General features: G+C 48.6%; 1 protein-coding gene across 1 annotated transcript; it reads right to left on the bottom strand.

The window, feature by feature from the left end:
* Nucleotides 1–2,219: 2,219 nt before the first annotated feature.
* OTP (orthopedia homeobox) lies at nt 2,220–10,315 on the bottom strand. The gene is made up of 3 exons (XM_003408108.2): nt 10,279–10,315; nt 8,589–8,998; nt 2,220–2,750 (listed from the first exon to the last, which is right to left on the bottom strand). The coding sequence occupies exons 1-3, from the start codon at nt 10,313–10,315 to the stop codon at nt 2,220–2,222; spliced, it is 978 nt and encodes a 325-aa protein (XP_003408156.1).
* Nucleotides 10,316–11,212: the final 897 nt, after the last annotated feature.

Consider the following 11,212-nt stretch of genomic DNA (forward strand, 5'->3'; position numbering starts at 1 on the left):
CCTAGGCCCTAGGAAAGTAAAGAGCCGGGGCCTCTCACGTCCACCGTATACCTGGGCGAGCTCCGGCCTCTGAAGGCCAAGAACGCCAACAGCGGTCCTTCTCCGGTCCCCAGTCCTCCTTCCCGTCCACAGTCCACAGCCTCCCTCTCACACACACTCAGCCCGGCGAGGGTCGCCCTCCACTCCTTTCCCCGAGGGAAACCGTTCGCCCGAGAAGCTTATCAACTCCCAGACCCCGCCGTTGGCGCCGGCAGCTGCGTCCCGAGGCCCACCTCAGACTCGGAAGCCTCGTGTGGGCGCAAAGCCTCGCGAGGCCCCGAGCTCAAGTGAGCCGCTCGCCGCCCGGCCGCCGCATTTCCGGTCTGCAGGGCCTTGGACTCCAGGTCTCGCCTACACCTCGGGGCAATGTGGCTGACCACGCTGCCTCTGCTGCTAGAAGCCTCACGGAGCAACCCCAAAACCGAACCCAAGCCTATTTAAGACACGTCCCAGGCTCCAGAATCCCGCCAGCGAGAAACCTACGCCTCAGTGGGAGGGCGAATTAAGAACCCCCATGACAAGCCCTCATGCCCTCTCCCATAAGGCTCCTCCTACCATTTAAAGTCACACCAAAACCCAACATCTCCGTATCACATACTGAAAATGTTTTATTTTATCCATTTACATTTAACTTGATATAAACTTGTCCGGAAAAGTCAAATAATATGCTTTATATTACCTCAAACATTTATTAAGAAAACCAAATTCCATAAATAAGCACAGACAGTAAGTTAAAACATATCACAAATTGACCAGTATGTAACAAGAATGCTTTATCTACACAAAACATCCTATTTCACATGTTTGTTCATTCTTAGAAAGCGCTTCTGTTCTCTGGGTTTGGATTTGACCAGCACATGCAGAAAGAGCTGATTGTTTCTCTGTACAAAGTTGCAGGGTTGTAGATGTTCAAGTGCACCCACCTGTGGCCGGCAGGGGCCAGGGAGGTGGCCGAGGGTCACCAGGGACGACAAGACGACCACAAAACAACCAAGGGCACAGAGAAGTGAGAAGAAAGAAATGCAAAAGGAAGCAAACAAACCCCAGTCCTGAAGGGTACAGAAAAGAGATGTGGTTTATTTTACTCTTCCTTGTAAGGACTTTTCCAAATGGGTAAGATCACCTCTTCTTCAACACATGACTGGTTTAGTCTACTCCAGCCACCCAATTCACTGGTTTGTTCCTCGTGAGAAGCCTTCCTTCCCTTCAATATTCTCATACAGTTGTGCTTAAGAAAATAAAAATAAGATAAAATAAAAGCGTTCTTTTGCAAGCCAATAGAGGGCCACATGGATGTGACTGGGTGGATGGGGCAAGGGTAGGGTGGTGGGAGAGGAAAGAAAGAGTTCAAAGGAAGAATACAAGGATAAATCAAATTGTATCAGTTGGGCCCTCAGACGAGGCGGCTGGTAGCAGATGCTTGTCCTACTTGAAGATAAAAATCCTTAACGTTGTGCTGTCCCTTGAACACGTCCGTGTGACCTAGGTGCACTGTGTGTGTGTGTGCGCGCGCGCGCGCGTGTGTGCACATGTCAGAGAGTGAGCGAGAGTGCGAGTGTGTGTGTTTCTGCCCACAAACCAGTCCATTGGTGTCTGATTTCAGATCCTGAGTCGACTCCCTGGTAAGTAAAATGGCAGGAAGGATGCTTTTGGCAGGGCACGAGAGGAGGGGCGTCAGTTGTGGGGAAAGAAGGGACAAGAGGGGAGGCAGCGGGCGAGAGGCCCGTGGGCGTCGTGTCTAAGATGTAGGTGGGAATCCGCCAGACAGAAGGCCGGGAGGAGGGCGCGGCAAGCGTGCGAGCACGACAAGCGCGAGCGAGGAGGCCGAGGTCGCGGGTAGGGGTGGAGTGAGGCTCTGGCGATGCGGCCGTGGGAGGAGCTGCGTGGGAAAGGAAAAGGAGCTTTCGAGGGTCTGGGGGCCGCGGGCGAGCGAAATCAGGAGGAGGGAGGCCTCGCGGGCTGGGTCTTAGGGCGAGCCCGGGCAAGTGAAGGCGAAAGGTGCGGACTAAACGAGACCGGGCAGGGGCAGGGAAGGGACAGGGCAGGGGGCCCGGGCGGGGATTTGGGGGGAGGGGAACTGGAGGCCTGGGCAGGGCGTAGGGGCCGGGGCGCGCACCGGAAGGGCCTGTGGGCGGCCCTGAGGGCGCTCCCCAGGCGGAGCGGGCCGTGGCGCGGCGGCATTAAGTGAAGCTCATGGAGACTGTGTGCTCTAGCGCCTTGCGGCGGAGGGAGGCGATACTCGTGCCCCGCCACACGTCGCTGCTGTCCGGGGAGCTGCACAGCTGGGGCGAGCCGGAGACGTTGCTGGGACCGGGGAGGGAGGCGGGCACCATGCCGGGGAAGGCAGGCTGGTAGAGGTGCGACTGCAGCCCGGCGCCGTTGGAGCCTGCCAGGCTGTTAGACAAGCCCATGGAGTTGGGCGGCGGCCCGGCCGCCAGGCTGCACTGGGACAGCGACTGAGCCATGGCCTGCTGCCTGCCCAGCGCCGGCGGCAGCGGCAGCTGTGACACGCCCGGCATAGCGGCCGCCGCCCAGCGGGTGTCGTTGGCGTGGAAAGAGCACAGGCTGTCACCCATGGCGGCCGCGGCGGCGGCCGCGGCTGATGGGAACTGAGGCAGGCCTGGCGTGGGCAGCAGCGTGCCCGGCGCGCGGAACACGTTGGTCGTCTTCTTGCGCTTCTTCCACTTGGCTCGCCGGTTCTGGAACCAAACCTGGAGCGGGCGAGAGCGAGAGACAGACAAGGCGCCGTTAAGCCAGCCGGGCCACTGGGAGGCGCGGGGTCTTGAACCCGAGAAACCTCCGTCAGATACACCCATTTGGCCTCCACGGTCCCGGGATAGGTCCTCACACCCAGAAGGAGACCCTGGTTCGTGCAACTGGCGCCAGGTGCACGAACAAGAGCAGACTCCCGCCACACTTCGCTACCGCGGTTTGGAGCGCTTACATACAGGCGAACTACTACCCTGCGCTGGGGTTCACCACGCCCCTGCGCGTTGGCATGCTCTGTGCACTACACAGATGCACAGGTCTGCAGGCAGGCATGTGTCAAAGCTCGACCCACAGGTGTACAAATGAAGATAAACATGTGTACCCATGTGGCTTAATAGCATGCCTTATCACACTGATGGGGTATAGAATTTTCAGAAACGCTGGAAATTTGGAAATTGATGAAGGGCCAGAGATGACACAGCCAGTTTCAAAATCGAAAGACAAAGGAAAGCCCCTAACGACGCGGTTGACAGAGCAGAAAGGTTAATATAGTGATCCGTGTGGGAAAGTGAGCTCTATTGAGCCAGTGTTCTTTGGGTCACCACCGTGTCTTCTGATTCCTCCGAGAGCGCTTGGTTCCACTACCACCAGTCTCCGTGTTTCATTCTCAAACTACTCCAAGAACACCTTTGTCTGGGCTGCGCGGGTGTGCTGAGACCCGCTGCTGCAGCCCTGAGCCCCAGGGCCTTCAAGTCTATTCTGTGCAGGAACTTAGTATCCCAAGCTCAAGGCCTTCAATTCCCTCAAAGCGCCCCCATTTCACCTATAGACTAAAATCAAATTCTCTGGCCACTACAAATCAAAAGAAGTCAAGTTTAAAGCTCACACTAGGTATGGCTCAAATTTAATTTTGCTTCAACAAACTCAGGTGGCTTTTTCAGTATATTTGATAAATTATACTCCAAATGAAAACGAGCCTCTTACTCTTTCTTAATCATGACCCAGGAATATCAGACCCTACCAGGCAAATTTGCCTATGGATGTCAAATTCACTACCACAGGAGAAGAGTTCTGTCTGAAATAAATCAAGTAAACTGCCTGACTGAGATAACCTCCCTTTTCCACACATTTGAATGTGGTATCTCTTCCTCTGTGTGTGTCTCTGTGTGTGTCTCTCTCTAAATAATTGCCAGCATGCCTATTTGGCAGGCTTGCAGTTTAACATCTAGTCAGCTGGAGGTTTACTGTGCATAAACATAAATGATGTGGGACACAGCACAAGCACTGATTGAGTTTCCTCTTAGAATTTGGCTAACGCAATTGGACCACCATATTCATGGCCCAAAGGTTATTCATCCCTTAATTCAATCTATTTAGTGTTTACTCTGCAAGCTAGAGTATCATGAGTATGGACGTACCTGGCCCCAATCTCGGTAAACCAGCCATGCACAGCGGTGTTTTCATATCCCTGCAAGTGAAGAACACTCTTCGCTTACCATTGTGAACGGCATTGCAATCTAGAATTCTCGCCTGGCTTTGGGCCGGCCCTGGCCTTTCTGCCATACCTGCACCGTCCCCACCACTTAATCTTTCTCTGGTTTCTACCCCATTTCCCACGTTGTCTGCCTACCCTAGCGTCTGCTCAGTCCCCGAGTTGGCGGCGCGGTGGATTAATGAAGCAGCAGAGGCCTTGATGGTGGACAAGATCAATGCGGCCCGCGGCGGATTGAGCTGTTAGCAGGGTTTGGCTACAAGCAATCTCAGGTCGCTTCGCAGGACCCCCCCAACTCTGGATTGGGGGGAGGTAAAATGGGATGGAGCCCTAGACAGGGACGGTATGTGTGTCCAAACCGTCCTCACACTTCACACGCGGCACCCAGATATATTTTGAGAGGTATCTATAAATTCAAGACCGGTTCTGACACCCTGCACATTATGCTAAGGCTTTAACCAGTGAATTCAGAAATGTTTGGTTGTTTGGGGCAGGGAGGTACGGGTGGGGGTAAGAGAAGCAAAAGAAAAGAAGGGGGGGGGGACCGCCCGGCCGCATTCTGATAGAAAATCCTGCGGGCAGAAAGGTTTCTGACTCTAGGATCTGCTCATGCACAGGCGTAAAAGAACAGCAGAAAATATTAAATATTACAGAAATAATCAAAAAAGCGTGCTCAATTATGTTTGAGGGTTAGCAGTCAAATGGTGGCTGCAAATTTTTTATGTGTCATGGCTTACTTGGGTTAGGGGAAAATCTGCATAGGATCCAAGCACGTCCGTTCCAACCTATGATGCATATGTTTTTAAAATGTGAATGTTTCCACTTGAAAACTAGAGCATGACGGATTAAAATGCGGGCAAAACCTAAGGGAGATTTTGAGAATGCACAGATGACAACTCCAGGAAATATATTAACCACAGCCACAGACCAACTTTGTACTCAGTTTGAAATGCAGCTCTTCTCTGAAAATGCTTAATACAACAGTGAGAATCTAATGGAGGTTGGAATCTAAAAATCTACTTTCATGATATCTGCTGTTACAGTAATATAGACATACTGTAAATGTATTTTAAAATATATAGCCCATTTAATTCCCCAGCTATAAATGGCCCAGAAATAGAGAAAGAGGAGGAGAGGGAGAGGATATTACTTTTTTTCCCTCTTGAAGCAAACCCTTTATGAAGATCTCATTGGAATCCAGCAAATGATTAATGTGAAGATTTGGGAGGAAATCTGGGGAGCTGTATTAAAGCCTAGATCTCAGGTTCATTTCGATCAGCCAGCCGTGAACTCTGGGCCGAATTCATTACACTTTAATAGTGCTGGGAGAGGAAGAAAATGCAATTTCTCATTCCATTAGAAAACTAGAAAATACTCTCAGCTTGTCCCCCTATTAAGATGTGGCAGGTGACAGGGCCATTCTGGGGGACATGGTCAATGGAATTACAGCCCATTATTTTTGTTCATATAAAATATTGAAAGGCAAGCCTGACTGTGCAGAAGTTATTTCACTGATTTGGTTTTTATGTAAATAAAATATCGAAAGTTAATTAATCCGTGCTAGAGACTAATGATTATGCTTATTATATTGCATTTGATCACGTAATTTGCATGATTCTCACATTGCTGCTTAATAAGCCATTCCAGGTTATAAATAATTCTGAAATTGGTTTCTAATAATGGCATGCTATAAAAGGAATGGTTTTATTACACTAGCCAGAAAAGGGGAGCAATATAAGACATGGAATTGGCCTCCATATGAGTAGAGTTGCTTTAGCAAATACCTGAAGGTGTGATATATGCCAGATATAAATAGTAAATAAGTATGTTGTATAATTTTTTATAAGTTAGTCTAGAATCAATAGACATTTTTTTAAAAATACAATTGCAATAAATTAAATGTTTGGATCATTTTTAATCAGTGCAATGGCCCACATACTGAAAAGAATGTGTGGCAATCTGTTAACTATAAAGAAAACTATAAAGTACTCATCATATAAGAACATAAACCAATTACTATTTAATTTGAATTTGGTCAAGGAGCAATGGTACAGTGAATTGTGAAGTAAATACATTTTCCATAAATTATTTTTGCATTATATTACATAATGTTAATCATTTTGAAATGTTAATTAAGAAGGTTATGTTGATCTGATTACTTTTTAAACTATGGAACATTATTTTTAAAAATATTGAAATTGCCATTCTATTAAATTGTTTCTATCATCAGCCTCAAGCTATTATCTTTGGTTGAACATTATGCTAGAACAATTAAAGTACTTTGTCTCTTTCTTCTTGCAAATTCTGCATACTTTCTGAAAATAACTGCTTCTATTACATAGTTTATATTTTATTTCACTTATAACTTTTTCTATTAAAAAAATCATTGTCGTTAACCTTTGGTGGACCTAATAAAGTTTAACAGACCTCATTTTCTTTTTTCATATTATCAGTTGTACAATTATATCTTATTTGTGATTATGAGTTCTATTTTAATATAAACTAATTACCAGTATGGCTAGGTTAAGCAATAGTATTTTAATTTTTAAGACAAAAATTAATAGATGATATTTCTGTAAAAGAAAATTTATAAATTTTGAACCTGCAATATTTTAACATACCAGTGTTATCATCTGCATTAATGGGAGTATTGAAATTGTATTTATTTGTAAAGGCTTGGGCTCAACTTCAGATTTAGAAAGACTTGCAAGGTAAACATTTTTGAAGAGTATTAATAATATATCTGCACAATTAATTTGCACTCTTTTGTTGTGTAATTGCAATGGCCAGTGTTCAGGTCTTCTAGAGTTCACTAAGAAAACCACCCAGACTTATATTGGGTAAATATATTAATTATTATGTTATACAAAAAAAATTTTTTTCTTTTACCCTGAATATTACCTTATTAATTTGAGCACTTTAAGTCCCCTATGACATTCATTTTCTGACTCTTAGAGTAGAAACATATGCTTCTTTTCAAGTTTACACTTTCTTTAAAAAGCCAAATACAGAAATATTCGACACTGGGATTATGGACATCCTTATTGCTTACTTCTTAGTTCAAATGTAAAGTAACTGAGAAATTTAAAATGAATTTTAAAAAACAGCCGGTTCTGACTTAACAAGTTAGGTTGGCACTCAGGATATGGGACAGAAAATACACGCATCCAAGAGAGCAAAGGAAGATTTTCAGCACCCTGGATAGCTCAAGACTAGTGCAAGTCTTGGAATTTGACGCCAGCATCTGTCCATAAAATATTTGAAATATTGTTTTCATTCATTTAAAAAGGCAAAAAAAAATCTTAGCTTCCACTGGGCTTATACTTTTATTCCCTAATTTTCAAGAAAGTTATAGTGTGATTTTCTAGGCTATTTATAATTTCCACTTTGGAGGGTGGTTGGAGGGGAACACTGAGGTCAGTAATGATTTCATCTACCTGTCGACCTTTCCCGTTCTAAATGTCCTTTCTTCGGGTTGGGTACCTACAGCAGAAAGTCTTCTTTTTTCTTCTTCCTCCCTCCACCCTCCAATTTTCTTAAAAACCAAAAACCTTTGCCGTCGAGTCCATTCCGACTCATAGCGACCCTATAGGACAGAGTAGAATTGCCCCATAGGGTTTCCAAGGAGCAGCTGATGGATTCGAACTGCTGACCCTTTGGTTAGCAATCGATCTCTTAACCACTTCGCCATAGGGGACTCTTAAAAATCTAGGTCTCACAGGCTTTGGGGGACCGCTCCAGTTGCCGCCAGTACACTCGTAGGCCACCAAAGCAAACCCGTTGCAAACGTCAAAGCTAGGGGTTTTGCCTGCGAGTGTTGGAGAGAGATATTCAGGAATATAAAGCCACACTGTGAAACTGGGTGTGGTTTCTTATTTAAAAAAAAAAAAAAAGGCACCTATTCCGCCCTATTTCCTCCCTTTTCATGTTGGGTATATAATTGTTGTATCCCAGATTTATCCAGGCGCTTAGCGCAAACTCATTAGGGGTAATGAAATACTTGTCAATTAGGCGGGCTCAGTTGAGATGCGTGCTCCGCTTAGCCGCACGGGAGACAGCGGTTTCCTTCTAAGGAAGAAGGAGCAAACTCGGCAGCAGAATAATGCAGGGCTTCGCTTTTGAGAACTCTCTGCGGGGGATGTGGATATACTAGCGGGAGATGGGGACCCTGAGTGTCCACTGGAGATGGCGATCGGGAACAATCTCCGGGCAAAGAAGGCTCTAACTCGACCCAGAAACGCAGAGGTAGCTGACGCGCAGCCCAAGATTCAGAGGCGAGGAGGAAATACCCTCTCCCTTTGCTAAATCTTCCCGCGCCTTTCTGCCCGGGCACCCAAGCCCAGCGTACCTGCACTCGGGACTCAGTGAGCCCAATACGCAGTGCCAGCTCCTCGCGCATGAAGATGTCGGGGTAGTGTGTCTTGGCGAAGCTCCTCTCCAACTCATTGAGCTGTGCTGGGGTGAAGCGCGTCCGGTGGCGCTTCTGTTTCTGTTGGCCCTGCTGCTGGCCGGCTTGGTTGGGGTTGGGGCCGCCCTGGGGCCCCGGTTGCTTGTCCGGGTCCTTCGCACTCACCGCCAGCGAGGCTGGGGTAGAGCCCACTGTGGTGATGTCCTCTCCTGGCAGCAGCGTGGCTCCCTCGACCGGGTCGGAGTTGGGAGCCAGGTCTCCCGGATGGCCCCCGGGGTCGGAGCCCCCTACTCCCAGCCTACACTTCACCGCCTCCCGATGGCCCAGAAGCTCGGCGGCATCTTTCATACCTGAGGAGGAAATGGGGTCGTAGTCAGTACTTTCCTGGCTAGAGCAGGAGGGACTATCCTTCCGGCGCGGTCCTTCTCCATTCCCATTCTCTGTTCCTTTCGCGACCACGCTAGCCCTTTGGTCGAAACTCCTGGCGTGCTAAGCTGAGTTCCCCAGGATTCGGACAGCCAAGCTGGAATAACATCTCACAGCCCTTTCCCTTCTCTCCGAAGCCGGTTAGCGTAGTAAACAGCACCTGCTTTCGTCTCTCCCGCAATAAAAAAAACTCCCAGACCTGGCAATAAAACATGCTTCTGAGTTCCTTTAATAAACCGTACCCCCAGTGTCCCGGGAAACCAAGAGCAAATCCTTGGGCATGGAGGAGAAGGAGAAGAAGAAATAAAGGATTCTTTGGCGGCTGCCCACCTGCACTTTGGTAACCGGACGAACTCTACCTTTCTTGCCCTCTCTTGCCCTCAGCCTATCCCCTCTCACCTGCGGAAGATAAGTCTCCAAACCTTCTACCCTCCTGAAATCAACACAAATCAGCTCCGCCTCTCCCTCAAATCAGAGAAAATGTTTGGAAAATGGAGTCACATCCATCACCAAAGATTCCCAAACCGGAAACCCAGAGCCCAGCAACCCAGGCAGCATCAACTAAACTCTATAGACGTAACAGTGAATCAAACTTTAGAAAATTCAACTTTTCTTTCCGGAGAAATAAAAGGCGCGTTCCTCTGAGCCATCGACTACGCAGAGTCCCTTGCAGAAGGCGGGATGCCTGTGAGGATGAATTTGGCTTTTTTCTTTTCTCAACAGCACACTTAGCAAATCCACCTCTATTGCAGTGGCTTCTTTTCGTGCCAGATTTTCCACAAACTTGACCATATTTAGACGAGGAGGAGGGAAAGAGATGCTGGGGGGTGGGGGGAGAAGGAAGAAAAAAAAGGACAGAGAAAGAGGAAGAAATACCAAATCAAAGCAAACAGGAGGGAGAGAGGAGAAACACCTCCAAACAAATTATCTTGGGGTAGATCGCCTTCCAAAAATATAAAGGGGTGGGGGAAAGAGAAAATAAGAAAAACGAAAACTAACAACATTCCCCAACTCCTTTTTAGGATCTACATATTCCATAGATTTTTTTAAAGACGATGTTAAATCAAATTAAACTTTAATGCAACACAATTACTTTTAAAGAAATTAGTCCATTTAGGGCGCATTAAGGTAAAATAAGGAACAAATTGACAATTTCCTGCCCCGGCTTCTCCTGGCGGCACCAGGGCGAGAGGCGCGCACTCACCTAGCCTAGCGTCCAGGAGGTCGGCGTGAGACAGCATCGCGCACCGCTCCAGGGCGAAAGCTGTTCCCCCCCCAAATTTTAGCGGCTTTAAGTTATTTAAAATAGATATAAGCTATAAGCTATACGATATAGATATATATAGATCACCTAAATGAAAGAAAATTCGGTTTGTGGTTAAAAAGGGGGCTTCTTGCATTATAATGTCCTTTAGAGAGACGGGGAGGTGCTTAACAGTTGAATGAACCCGTGAGCAGCTCGGCGAGGGGACCAATCAGGAGGGCAGCCTGCAAATGTCAGCGCCCGGAGGGTCCCCCACTCCGCCCGCCCGCGCCCGCCCGCCCGGAGGAGGCAGCAGTAGCCCTGGCGGCTCCAGCCTTCCAACAGCCGCTAAAGCAGCGGCGGCCGCCGCGGCCTCACCCCGGGCCTCTGGGCCGGGCCTCCGCTAATTCTTCCTCCCAATTTTCTCCGGACACACCTTTCCTTCCCCTTGCCCCGCCCTGCACCCTTCAAAGGCGCCGCTCAGTCTTCTGGAGCTAGAATCTTCAGTGGGCAAAGGCAGGGCAGCCGCTACAGGATGGCATGACATCCGCGTGACCCGGGAGACGCCCCCACCCGCATGCTCTAGGCTACACCGGCCTGTGGCTGCTTTAGGCGAGCCTCCGGGACGCGGCGAGAGCACACAGCGGCTCTGGCACCGCGCCTCAACGTCGCTGCTAACTAGCTTGCCTGCGCCTGGGGCCTGGGGTCCAGGCGTCGTGGCTGGGCCAAGGGCCTACCAAGGCCGAGCCCAGCCGCAGACCTACAGCGGTGCGCTGAGTTGGCCTCCCCGGCGCCGCCCCAGCCCGCGCTCAGGGTCGGTTTGTGCTCTATGCACGCTTTCCGCTGGCTCCCTCCGGAATCCTGTTCCTCCGTGCGGTCACGCGCGCATCCCGGT

The sequence above is a fragment of the Loxodonta africana genome, chromosome 2, assembly GCF_030014295.1.
Source record: "Loxodonta africana isolate mLoxAfr1 chromosome 2, mLoxAfr1.hap2, whole genome shotgun sequence".
Classification (NCBI taxonomy): domain Eukaryota; kingdom Metazoa; phylum Chordata; class Mammalia; order Proboscidea; family Elephantidae; genus Loxodonta; species Loxodonta africana.